The following is a 13,856-nucleotide window of genomic DNA, read 5'->3' as shown; positions in this document are numbered from 1 at the left end:
CATACGTCTCCCAACCTTTGAACGGAACGGATCGTTATATTTCACAGTGGTGTTCGGTGTGTAAATTCAGTGATTCAAGGTCATCCTTTGTTCGTTCGTTAGCTACCATTCTGCTGGTGCCGGCAGTAAATCCAGTACATTGTTTTCGCTGGTGCGGAACAATCGACGTTGTTTACAGATAAGTTTTGCTTTATTTTTTTTCCTCGTTTCCTTTCTTTCCTTTTCCCTACTTTTACTCTACCTTGTAATCAAATAATAAGACACATTCCCGTTTATATAACGCTCTGCCCTCGTGCTTAAATGGCCGAGGGCGAAATACCATCTGATGTAATCATGGAAGTCCCTGATCCCCCTAATACTCGCATTGCTCCCCGTATAAAGCAGTACCCAGAAGGTTCCTCTGGGCCATGGGTGGTATATTTTCGGACCGGAGAGAAACCGGTTAATATATTAAAACTTTCTCGAGATCTGACTGCTAATTACCCGGCCGTAACTCAGATAACACGTGTTCGGGCAAACAAGATACGTGTTCTAGTAAGTGATCTCGGCCAGGCAAACGCGATTGCTTGCTGTGAGCGCTTTACGCGGGAATTTAAAGCATACGTGCCTTGTGTGGCCTGTGAAATCGATGGGGTAGTGTCCGAACCGGGCCTGAAATGCGAAGAACTGTTGGAGCACGGGGTTGGCTGCTTTAAGGACCCCTCTCTTGAACAGATTAAGATCTTAGAATGCAAACAATTGTATACCGCAAACACCGAGGGAGGTAAGACTACCTACTCTCTATCAGGCTCGATTCGGGTGACATTCGCCGGGTCCTCTCTTCCCAACTACATCCTCCTTGACAAGGTTCGCCTACCAGTTCGCCTGTTCGTACCGCGGGTCATGAACTGCAGCAATTGCAAGCAGTTGGGCCACACAGCCACATATTGTGGAAATAAGAAACGATGCGGCAAATGCGAAGGAGAGCATGAGGATGACTCTTGCGACAAAGAAACTGAAAAGTGTATTTGCTGCGGGGGCCCTTCACATGCTCTTAAATCATGTCCTGCGTACAAGCAGCGCGGGGATAAAATTAAGCGCTCCCTTAAGGAACGCTCAAGGCGTTCTTATGCAGAAATGCTAAAGAATGCTTCGCCATCTGTCCTGTCCGAAAATCCCTATGCTGGTTTGGCTAACGTTGAGCAAGAATCTGACGACCCACGAGAGGGAACATCTTTGGTTAACCCAGGGGAATCCAGGAAGAGGAGAAATCCAGCCTCCCCTACATTGCCTCGTAAGGGTGCCAAGGTGTCGTCCACTCAGAGTGCGCCATCTACAACCAATAAATCCAACGGAAGTGATGCACAAAAGCCGAAGCAATTTGCTCCAGGACTTGGAAATATTAATTCTAACAAGGAGTACCCACCACTTCCAGGGACATCCAAAACCCCAAGTGTCCCCTTTTTTCAAACAGATACTCAGTCCAGTAGCGGACTAATGAAATTTTCTGACATAGTGGACTTAATTTTCACAGCTTTCAATGTTACTGATCCTCTTAAAAGCCTTCTGATACGTTTTCTCCCTATAGTGCAAACATTTTTGAAGCAGTTGACTACTAAATGGCCCCTCCTTGCAGCGATCGTATCCTTCGATGGCTAAGTCATCGAACGAGGTCACCGATTCGATCACTGTTCTACAGTGGAACAGCAGAAGTATCCTCCCGAAAATCGATTCCTTTAAATTTTTACTAAATAGTTTAAAATGTGATGCTTTCGCATTATGTGAAACTTGGTTAACTTCCGATATAAATCTCAACTTCCACGACTTTAATATAATTCGGCTGGATCGAGAAAACCCCTATGGAGGAGTACTTTTGGGGATCAAAAAGTGCTATTCTTTCAACCGAATTAACCTCCCTTCGACACCAGGCATTGAAATTGTCGCTTGTCAAGTTCTAATCAAAGGTAAAGACCTTTGCGTTGCTTCCATCTACATTCCTCCTAGAGCCTCGGTAGGGCACCGAACGCTTTGTAATATCACGGAATCCTTACCGGCACCGCGGCTAGTTCTGGGAGACTTTAACTCGCACGGTACGGTATGGGGCTGTCTTCATGATGATAATAGATCAACATTAATCCAAGATCTTTGCGATAATTTCAACATGACCATCTTAAACACGGGAGAAATGACGCGGATCCCTACACCACCAGCACGCGCAAGCGCGTTGGATTTGTCGCTTTGCTCGACATCGCTACAGTTAGATTGCATGTGGAAGGTGATCCCTGATCCCCACGGTAGCGATCATTTGCCTATCGTGATTTCAATTGCTAACGGTTCAAGACCATCGGAAACAATCAATGTCTCGTATGACCTCACACGGAACATTGATTGGAAGAGTTACGCGACCGCGATATCCGTTAAAATCGAATCCACTCAAGAACTTCCTCCGGAGGAAGAGTACAGGTTTTTGGCTGGCTTGATTCTCGACAGTGCGAATCAAGCTCAGACTAAACCAGTACCCAGCGCGAATACCCATGGACGGTCTCCCACCCTGTGGTGGGATAAAGAGTGCTCAGAGCTGTACGCGGAAAAGTCCACTGCATATAAGGCCTTCCGGGAAGACGGGTTACCCGCTAGCTATCAACAGTACGCGTCGTTAGAAAGGCGAATGAAGAGTCTAATGAAAGCCAAAAAACGCAGTTATTGGCGCCGGTTCGTCGACGGGTTAACGAGAGAAACAGCGATGAGCACTCTTTGGGGTACGGCTCGACGTATGCGTAACCGTAATAGTACCAACGAGAACGTAGAATATTCAAACCGTTGGATATTCGCTTTCGCCAAGAAGATCTGTCCGGACTCTGTCCCGGTACAGAAAACGTGCCGCGCCGCGTCTCCTCACGATACCGCGAACGAAACATCGTTTTCGATGGTGGAGTTCTCACTTGCTCTCTTATCGTGCAACAATAACGCCCCAGGGTTAGACAGAATTAAATTCAACTTGCTGAAGAATCTGCCTGACACTGCAAAAAGGCGCTTGTTGAATTTATTTAACAAGTTTCTTGAGGGTAACATTGTCCCTTATGAATGGAGGCAAGTGAAGGTCATCGCCATCCAAAAACCAGGAAAACCAGCCTCCGACCACAACTCGTATCGGCCGATTGCAATGCTGTCCTGTATTCGGAAGTTATTCGAGAAAATGATCTTGTTTCGCCTCGACAATTGGGTTGAAGCAAATGGCTTACTGTCAGATACACAATTTGGCTTCCGCAAAGGCAAAGGGACGAACGATTGCCTTGCGTTGCTTTCTACAGAAATCCAAATGGCCTATGCTAACAAAGAGCAGATGGCATCAGTCTTCTTGGATATTAAGGGGGCTTTTGACTCAGTTTCTATCAACATTCTGTCAGAGAAGCTGCACCAGCATGGTCTTTCACCAATTTTAAATAACTTTTTGCTAAACCTGTTGTCTGAAAAGCACATGCACTTTTCGCATGGCGATTTAACAACATCGCGATTTAGCTACATGGGTCTTCCCCAGGGCTCATGTCTAAGTCCCCTGCTCTACAATTTTTACGTGAATGACATTGACGATTGTCTTGCCAATTCATGCACCCTAAGGCAACTTGCAGACGACGGGGTGGTCTCTGTTACAGGGCCCAAAGCTGCCGACTTGCAAAGACCATTACAAAATACCTTGGACAATTTGTCTGCTTGGGCTCTTCAGCTGGGTATTGAGTTCTCCACGGAGAAAACTGAGTTGGTTGTTTTTTCTAGGAAGCGTGAGCCGGCGCAACTCCAGCTCCTATTAATGGGTGCAACGATCAACCAGGTTTTCACATTTAAATATCTCGGGGTCTGGTTCGACTCTAAAGGTACCTGGGGATGTCACATTAGGTATCTGAAACAGAAATGCCAACAAAGGATCAATTTTCTCCGAACAATAACTGGAACATGGTGGGGTGCTCACCCAGGAGACCTGATCAGGTTATACCAAACAACGATATTGTCGGTGATGGAGTACGGGTGTTTCTGTTTCCGCTCCGCTGCGAACATACACTTCATCAAACTGGAGAGAATCCAGTATCGTTGCTTGCGCATTGCCTTGGGTTGCATGCACTCGACCCATACGATGAGTCTCGAAGTGCTGGCGGGCGTTCTTCCGCTAAAAAATCGATTTTGGGAACTCTCATATCGATTGCTCATCCGATGCGACATTCTGAACCCGTTGGTAATTCAAAACTTCGAGAGGCTCGTCGAGCTTAATTCTCAAACCCGTTTTATGTCCTTGTACTTCGACTACATGGCACAGAGCATCAATCCTTCTTCGTACAATCCCAACCGTGTCCGTTTCCTAGATACTTCTGATTCTACTGTATTCTTCGACACATCCATGAAGGAAGAGATTCGTGGAATCCCGGACCATATACGTCCGCAGGTGATCCCCAATATATTTTATAATAAATTCCGAGAAGTCGACTGCGACAAAATGTTTTACACTGACGGATCAAATCTCGATGGGTCCACTGGCTTCGGTATCTTCAACAATACTATCACCGCTTCATTCAAGCTCAATGATCCCGCTTCAGTTTACGTCGCAGAGTTAGCTGCAATTCAGTACACCCTTGGGATCATCGACACTCTGCCCACAGATCACTACTTTATCGTTTCGGACAGCCTCAGCTCTATCGAGGCTCTTCGTGCGGTGAAGCCAAAAAAGCAACTCCCGTATTTTCTGGGGATGATACAGGAGTCCTTGTGTACGTTATCTGAAAAATCTTATCAGATTACCTTTGTTTGGGTTCCCTCTCATTGTTCTATCCCGGGCAATGAAAAGGCCGACTCATTAGCAAAGGCGGGCGCATTAAATGGTGACATATACGAAAGACCAATCTGCTTCAACGAATTTTTTAGTATTTGTCGTCAGAGGACGCTCAACAGTTGGCAAACCTCGTGGAGCAACGGGGAACTTGGACGATGGCTACATTCGATTATCCCAAAGGTATCAACGAAGCCTTGGTTCGGGGGGATGGATGTGGGTCGGGATTTTATTCGCGTAATGTCCCGACTTATGTCCAATCACTACACCATGGATGCGCATTTGCGGCGTATTGGGCTTGCGGAGAGTAGTCTGTGCGCTTGTGACGAGGGCTATCACGACATCGAACACGTTGTCTGGGTATGCGCCGGGTATTGTGACGCCAGGTCTCAGTTAAAGGAATCCCTTCGGGCCCGAGGTAGACCACCCAATGTACCGGTCCGAGATATGCTGGCAACTCGTGATTTCCCCTATATGTCCCTTATTTATACCTTCATAAAAACGATAAATATCCCAATTTAGCCCCTCTCTTTTATTTCTCGTTTTTAGAGTTTCCTCCTGCCTTGTGGAACCGATCAGCTCCAGAGTGCCACTATGTAACCGCCGTCGCCCTTACCACTACTCCTGCATAGAAGGAAACTGAAGCGAGAGCGACTCGAGTTCCGATGAGTTTTGAAGGATTCCCCGCGTGTCCGAAGAATACCATCCGCCAATCCGGTACTCGACGACTTACTAGACTGAGGCGCAAATTTGTTTCGCTGATCCCCCTTCCCCCCCCCCCCCGTTCGAGCGAAAGTTGCAAGTTTTGCTCTTCTTTCCCTGTCTCTCCCCTGTCCTTGATACAACTGCTGCTACACTGATGCGGAAATAAGCCACCCTCTGAATATCTTGACCAAGCATAAGTTTTAGTTAAAAAATTCAAATTAGTATTCTGTATTCCTAGTTTTAAGATAGCTATAATTTTTACTCTTTATTGAAACTCTTGTCCTCCATCTTGTAAATAGAATTGAATCCCTAGTTTTAAGATTTCTGTGAAGTTTCTCATAAATATTTGTTCCCCCTTTTGTGTACTAAACTATATTGTTAGTTTTAAGATAACCGTAAAATATTTCGTAAAATACTATTACTCCTCCTCTTGTATATCAAAGTGAATCCCTTGTTTTAAATTTTTTCATAAAAAAATCTGTTGGCCCTCTCTTGTATATTGAATCTTATTTCTAGTCTTAAGATAGCTGTAAACTTTTTTTTTTTCCTTTGTAAAAAAAATATTTCAACATTGTAACCTCCTAGTTTTAAGATATCCAAAATGTAAAAACATAAGTATTTGGCACCGCCAAGCTAACGCATTTGTGCCTATCAAATAAACGAAATGAATAAAAAAAAAAAATAGGTTTTAATGCTCAAATTTCTATGAAATATATCGAGAGCATATGCTATCAAAACATGTCAAAAGCAAATTAGTATGTATGCATCTATAACCCCCGAATTTATATTTTCTTCATAACAAAATGCTACCAAAAAACTTCCTCTAGGAGTTGATAGCTGAAACTGGTGGTCTCAATCACGATTTTAAAATCTAATTTATGACATTTTCCGTAGTATTTTCAATCCATTTCAATGAAAATGTAGTAGTGTTGCTCGCATAAGTATATATAAAACTCCAATTTTCGAGCGTTTTATCATAAGGAAGCTTATTCAACAAAGCTTACTCAAGACGACATAATCTATCAGAAAAAGAAGTAATTCGTTTCGGAAAATTTGATGTCTTAGAAACATTTCCAGCTATATGTAACAATGACAGATTGATTAAAATATGTTAAATTTTGCAGAATATCATGATTTTGGCACATTACTCCATTTTAATACGTCGTATCGCATATTTTTTTAATAGTTCCAAACTTGATCAGTTTCTCTATTGTCCCACTTAACATCATTTAGAGCGAAACATGCCAAATCCGGTCAAAAAGTGTCGCATCTTCGTAAGAGCTCACGAATTCACTTATAGGCGTTAGATTTATCCGTTGACAGATTCGGATGTAACAAAGAAATGAATATTTTGCCACATCCACAGATCGCTTGTGTTCGGATGAACCGGAACTATATTTTTGTAGCAGCACTATCAGCGGCAGCTCAAAAATTAAATAGTATCCTTCTTCTTCCAATGTCGAATCTTTCCTGATTTCACCTTCTCCTCTTCTCTCCTGCTACTCCTTCGGTTTGCTAGTCGTCCGACTCAGCGAACGATGACGGATATTCGGGTGGCGAGATAAAATATTCAACGGATTAAATCTCCTCTAAGCCTCTTCTTGCTGCACTATCAATTTGCTAGCCGTCCAAATTCACGTACGGCGACAGTAGTACAGAGAGTAGACTGCTCTACAACTAAATCTTCGAGTTTTTCCTTTATCTAAACTTAATTTTTTCGCAACAAAAAAGATTATTTTCCGACTATTTTCCTCACGCACAATTTCTTAGTTTGTTTTGATTCAACTTTTTTTCTTTTTCTTTCCTCACAGCGTTTCCTCAAACTATTTCACCTTTGCGAGTGGTCTCACTTGACATGGGTTCGGCTGTCTTGCCGACTGCGGTATTACTGACTGCCGACAGTGACTGCCCAGCGGTGTCAACAGCTTGCCAACCAAGGTTTTCTGGTTGGTTGGCTAAGGTCCGGTGCCTTCCAAACTTTGTATACAGGGTGTACCAAACGTTTAATTGCTGTTGTTGAAAATAAATTGAAACTTGAATCGAAATATTGGATTGCCGTTTGAATTGGTTCAATAGTCATGCAGTGCCTCGTTTCCTGCTGCTCTGATGTTTTTAAAACATCTTGATCACCTGGGATACAGTGCAATGTGCGATTACTGATCTATTGCTATCCACAAATTAAAAAGTAATGAACAATTTAGTGCGACTTTTCTTCTTTTATAGAAGGATTTTATATCCAATCTAAGTGCGGGGCCCCTGGCCCAGTGTGCCCATGCGTAAAGACGGTGCTGCAAATTATCCAGGTCGCTACGAACACCGAAGTTGCTCAGGTCAAATTTCTAGAGCTGATCAATGCTTCCTGAGCCACGTCCAGATCTGCTCTGGCGTTTCCAAACTCGAAGAACGGGTCGGAGTTGGAATCTGCGGAACCTCTCCACAAGCTGCTTCGTTTTCTTGGCAATAGCTGCTATCATAGTCTTGCGATTGCAAGAAGACCAGAGGGAATTCCGACCATCATTCTGTCTGACTCTCTGTTGGTCACATCTGCTTTGGAAACGGGAACGTCACGCCACTCTTATATAGAGGCTATAGAGGACATTTGCGATTCGCTGACCACGATATGCTGCGTGCCATGTCACTTCGGGAACAAAGAAGCGGACTCATTGGTAGCTCGTGGGAGACACGGCCCTAGATTGTTGACCAGCTTGATCCCACTTCAAATAAAAAACCATGGCTTACAGCATTAGCCACTGGAGTCGCCTAAAACCAATGGGAAACGATCACGATTGACCGACCGAGGTAATAGGCTCGAGAAGAAAGCCTGCTTTCGTCTACGTGTTTGTTACACGAAGATAACTCACTCACAGACGATAATTTGGGTTGAGTTACTGGAGGGCAAGGCAGTCATATTTGAGATATAGTTTTGGAATGCAGGTGTTTAGTCGGGTCGTTGGTTATGTTCTCGGAAGGGCTCCCTATCAAAATCATTCACTATAATTGCAGACGATATGGAAAAGACTAACACTAAGACACTGCTTAAGCCCATTTACAGCAGGACGGTATTCTGAATGTGATATTAAGTATACAGCTCAGATGTGGGGGCGTAGGGATTTCACGATCGCGTGTATCAGCGCGACGGGCTCAAGTGTTTGTATGTTAACGTGTTCAATCGCGTTAACGTTTGTATGTTGCGTGTGCTAGAGTAATGTAACTTCGATTTTATAACCCTGCGCGGACCGTGAGTCTGATTCTTAATTTTCAGTACACGATTCAGATACTAGGTTTCCCGGGCAGGTTGCCATGGAATGTTGTTTTGTGCATATGACCATCGTTTTTTTATTGGTCCAGATAGAGGTAGGGACTTCTGGACGTAACCTATTCATGATTCATGATCAATTTATACTTGCTTCACTCAATCACCGGGGTATTCTTGGGAAATCGAGGGCCTATGATGATCTAGAACATAGATGTGCGTGGATGATCGCAAAAGTTCGAGCATTTGTATGTTAATGTATAACGTTCGTGAACAATTGCGTGAATCGTGAATGTGATATGGAATTTTCAGTGTGCGGTTCAGATGTTAAAAGATAGTGAGTTCCTCCATATCTCTAAGTTTCACGGTCATGTCGCCATGAAATATTGTTGAGTGGATAAGACCAACGCTTTTTATTGGTCTAATTTAAGGCATGAACGTAGGCTGCTATGATCGAGGGTAGAGACTTCCAGACGTGACTGATCCATGAGCGCGCGAACGCGGGCGTTTGTAGGTTAACGCTTGATACCGCGTTTGTATTGTAGAAGTGCTAGAAATTTCACTTAATCATCGGGATTTTTTCATGTTTGCGAGATCGCGGGCTTAGATAGTGACATTTATGAAAGACCAATTTGCTTCAACGAATTTGTCAATATTACACATCAGAGAAGCCTCGCAAGTTGGCAAACTTCATGCAGCAATGGGGAACTAGGAAGGTGGCTACATTCGATAATTCCTAAGATATCGACGATACTTTTTCAAGGGGATGGATGCGGGTCGTGACTTCATTCGTATGATGTCCCGACTCATGGCAAACAATTACACGCTGGATGCACACCTCAGGCGTATTGGGCTCGTGGATAGTGGTATCTGCGTTTGTGGCACCGGCTATCACGATATCGAGCACATTGTCTGGGCGTGCACCGAGTATAGTTTCGCCAGGTCTCGGTTAATGGATACCCTGCGGGCCCGAGGAAGACCAACCAACGGCCCAGTTCGAGATGTTATGGCAAGCCGCGATCTCCTCTATATGTCCCTCGTATACATCTTCCTAAAACTAACAATATACATATTTAACTGCCCGTTTTATTTTTCTTATCATTCTCAGAAGAGCTCTTTTCCGCTTGTACCATACACTCACGAAGGTTTGATGCGACTCCAAGGCGACACCAAACATCTCCGTCGAATGAGCCTACAAACACGGGACCTACAGCACAGACACCACAAGCGCAACATGTCAAAACGTATTACCATAAAAACTAAATGTCCCCCTAATCTTACGAAAATTATATTACCCCCTCGTATATATGTATAAGGTAGCTATAAAATCCCCACCCGTACTCGTGCCGTTGTATTTGGTGCAACACCTTCCGACACTCTAGCAAAATCTTCTTCCAGCACCAGTGGCTGCTCATTCAGGGAACCATTCGCGAGAGTGCCGTAGGGTTAAGAAATTTAAAATGTAAAACAAAACCAAATTCACACCTTCAAGCTAACGCAAACGTGGCTCATCAAATAAACGAACTGGTTAAAAAAAATTGCGGGCTTAGGTGTTTGTGGATGATCGCGAAGTGATCGAGCGTTTGTATGTCAACGTGTTCGATTGTAGCTTTTGTATGTCGCGTGTGCTAGCTTGTATGTAACTTCACGAGTATGAATTCGATGCTATAATCATGTGATCATTCGCATATTCGCATGTGTTTTTGAATGATCGCGCGGACCATGAATCTGATACTTAATTTGCAGTGTATGGTTCAGATACTAGAAGATAGTGAGTTCCCGGTCGTGTTGTCATGTAACGTATTGTCTATGGGATATGAGTGACACTATTTTTTTATTTATCCAACTGAAAGTATGACTTCCGTAGGTTACTAGAACCGAGGGTAGGGACTTTTGGACGTGATTGATTTATAATTGCGGGAGCACGAACGTTTGTGGGCTAATGCTGGAGTCCGCATTTGTTTATAAGTACTAAAACATTTAATTTATTATTGGGAAGGTTTAATGTAGGCGAGATGGCGGCCGTAAGTATGTGGTGATGATGGCAACTACATGTTCACGTTTGTCACTAGGTTTGTATTATCTCGAAAGTCACGAGCGCTTGTGCGTTTGGAATGAGAGATTATGAGTGTATAGAGAAAAAGAAAAGGCATAATACAATAACCATCTTAAAGCAATTGTCTGTCTGAGGTTTGTTTAGAACTGATTCACGATATATGCTTGATGGTGCTTGCAATACCGTCAAACCTAGGGGAGGGCGTTTCAAACTTGCAAATAAAGTGGGATAATGGAAATTATTTTTATTGAAATCTTAAAATATTCATTTAAGTTTACTCATTCGTTTAAAATGAGCAAGGGTTAATTTTTGAAGCTACAGAATGCTCACATTACTGTTGAGACGTTTTTGCAGCCTAATTTTGTACGAAAAAGTAACCTAAATTGTGCAGTTCATCGATTTGATAAAATGGTTGCAATCGCTTGTATTTTTTAAACCAGTAAAAATTGACAAAGTAATTAAAGAAGATAAATAAAATCGCTCTACTCACCTTGTTAGTCAGAAACCGCTTACTACCGACGGTGACGGTAGACAGAACTCGATTTAAACCTTCCAGAATCGAAATACTTCCGACCTCAAATTCTCGCAGTTTCATCGATTTTCGCTGCAACCGGAACTCTTTCTGAGGCATTTTCCCCAGTACATTATCCAAGTGCATATCAAAGGGCAACTTTCCCCATTCCGTTCGATTCTTCCGATCTGCATATTTTCCAAAATGAGCGACGTCATCCACCAGCGAAACGTACCCATTCCCAGTGACAAATCCGACGAAGCTAATTGGACACCGCTCCCGTTCGCAAACGTCCAGCAGTAGCTGCCGATGTTCCGGTGCAACCAGAATGGCATTATTCTCCTGGTATTCTGCGCCCCACAGTTCCATCAAGGTGATGGTCGGGTCACCAAGGATAAATTCCTTCGAAAAGATCACCGCTCCCGCGCAACCTGGTTCAACAAGTTCCTTCAGAACATTTCCGTTACCACCGGCCCCTTGGTCGTGAATTGCCAGAATGGGATTCTTATCCCCCATCTCGATACAAGCTCGAACAAGACGATTCATTTTATTTTCCATTTCAGCATCACCTCGCTGAACGGCGTTAAAATCCAAATCACTATTGTTGTCACCCTGCACTTCCACGGAACTGGCCGCCCCTCCACCAACTCCGATTCGATACACCGGCCCACCGAGTTTAGCTAGCAACATTCCTGACTTAGGATCGATCTTGTTCATTTGGCTAGATTCAGCTGTTCCAATACCTCCGCTGAACAGAATCGGCTTAACGTACTCCAATCGCTCGCTATCTTCCGTCAACAGTCCGAATGAGATGGTAAAACCTGAAATCACCGGCTCCCCGAACTTATTTCCATAGTCCGACGAGCCATTACTAGCCTCTATCAAGATCTTCAGTGGTTTGGCGAACGAAGGAGGATATTCGAGCTGCTGCTCGTAGGGTAGCTGATAGCCAGGGATGTTTAACATTCCCACGCAGTATCCAACGGTACCGGCAATTGGTAGTCCTCCTCGTCCGATACTCTGAACGTCACGAATTCGTCCACCCGTACCTGTTGTTGCTCCACTAAACGGGGACAACGCTGTCGGCATGTTGTGGGTTTCAGCGGTGAAGATCAGATCAGAGTTTACAGTTTTCAATTCAAAGGGCCCAGATTCATCGAACCTATTCGCTCGCAACGCCTTGTGAGTGTAGCCCTTGATCGCACTGCTGTTATCACTAAACTTAACCGTATTGTTTGGGTTGGAATGGCTCTGTGTATCAATTATCATTTCAATCAGCGACTGTCTTTCCTCCTTTCCATCGACGATCATTTTTCCCTTGAAGAACCAGTGACGCGAATGTTCGCTATTACACTGCGCACAGTCGAACAGTTCCACATTAGTTGGATTACGTTTCAGGACGTTTTTAAACAGATTCGTGTAGTATTGGATGTCCCAATCATCGAACGCCAACCCCAGTTTTTTGTCGACTTCCTTCAGCGCAGCCGCACCTTTCTCCAGAACAGGAACAACGTACCAGCGTTCATTGCTCTGAGTGAAACTCTCGTAGAAATCATTACGCGGGATATTGCCTTGAGTATAGCGGAATTGCGTCATCCGATCGCACACCACGCCGATTAGTTGATCAAGTTCACCATCACCGGTGATCGCTTTTTCCAGCGTAAGCAAATATCGATACGACACCTCAATCCGATCGATGAAGGTTAGCCCGACATTGTGACAAATGCTGACACTGTTTGTAGACGCCGCAGTCGAGAAATTAAATCGTGGTCCAATTTCGATCAACTCTTCATTGGCGGATGTTTTCACCAGGAGTGCTTTGACGGAAAGATTATCTTCCTCCTGAGGTCCCTTCAAAATCCAACGCAGTTTTTTCTCCACTTCACCGGGGAACTGTTTGTACTTGGAGTTCTGCACATAATAACACTTTTCTATTTGGAGATTCACAACAGTGGGGTTAACTTTTCTAAAGTTTTGCAGCACTTGGAGCCGTTTCGGCTCTTCTACTGGACAATAGAATCGAATAATCACCATGTTCACTGGTCACTCACGGTGTGGTAGCACTTTCCCGACAAACGTCCCGAAACCAACTAGTTAATCTAGATTATGATCACTCTTGTATTATATTCAATCAAGTCCCATGCGGCTTATCGCCTGTCTGATGACGGTTGTTTGTCTGTGAAACCTCGCCTGGAGGCAAATAAATAAAGCAAACTAACACCAACTTCGACCGGCTGTGAGAAGCGTGAGGCCGCAAAACTGATGATTGTTTTGCCCTCGTGCGACTTCTTATCTTTCCCCTTGCCAATACCAACGAGTTCCAGGTTCGCATCGCATGCTTCCCGTATGTGTAAATTGTACTACCCAACGCTGCCATGTGCTGTCTGCTTTGCTTTGCTTTGGAGAGGAACATACACATAATAAGGAACCGGTTACGCGTTGCCTACTATTGAAGTATGGTCGGTTCAAGAGAACAGAAGACCGCGTTTCGAGCATAATGACACTACCTGTCATTATAATGACAAACTGTTAAATG

At 44.0% G+C, this 13,856-nt stretch overlaps 1 protein-coding gene across 1 annotated transcript in view; it reads right to left on the bottom strand.

Annotated features, from left to right (window-relative positions):
• The window catches only part of LOC131685682 (phosphoribosylformylglycinamidine synthase), a 34,802-nt gene extending 21,167 nt beyond the window's left edge, over positions 1-13,635 (bottom strand). The window contains exon 1 of the mRNA XM_058969564.1: positions 11,300-13,635. Coding sequence (XP_058825547.1) covers positions 11,300-13,354 — 2,055 coding nt within the window. The 5' untranslated portion in view covers positions 13,355-13,635. The remainder of the gene's footprint in view (positions 1-11,299) is intronic.
• Positions 13,636-13,856: the final 221 nt, after the last annotated feature.

This window comes from Topomyia yanbarensis, chromosome 2 (assembly GCF_030247195.1).
Source record: "Topomyia yanbarensis strain Yona2022 chromosome 2, ASM3024719v1, whole genome shotgun sequence".
NCBI lineage: Eukaryota > Metazoa > Arthropoda > Insecta > Diptera > Culicidae > Topomyia > Topomyia yanbarensis.
This window is presented reverse-complemented; position numbering and strand designations above follow the sequence as displayed.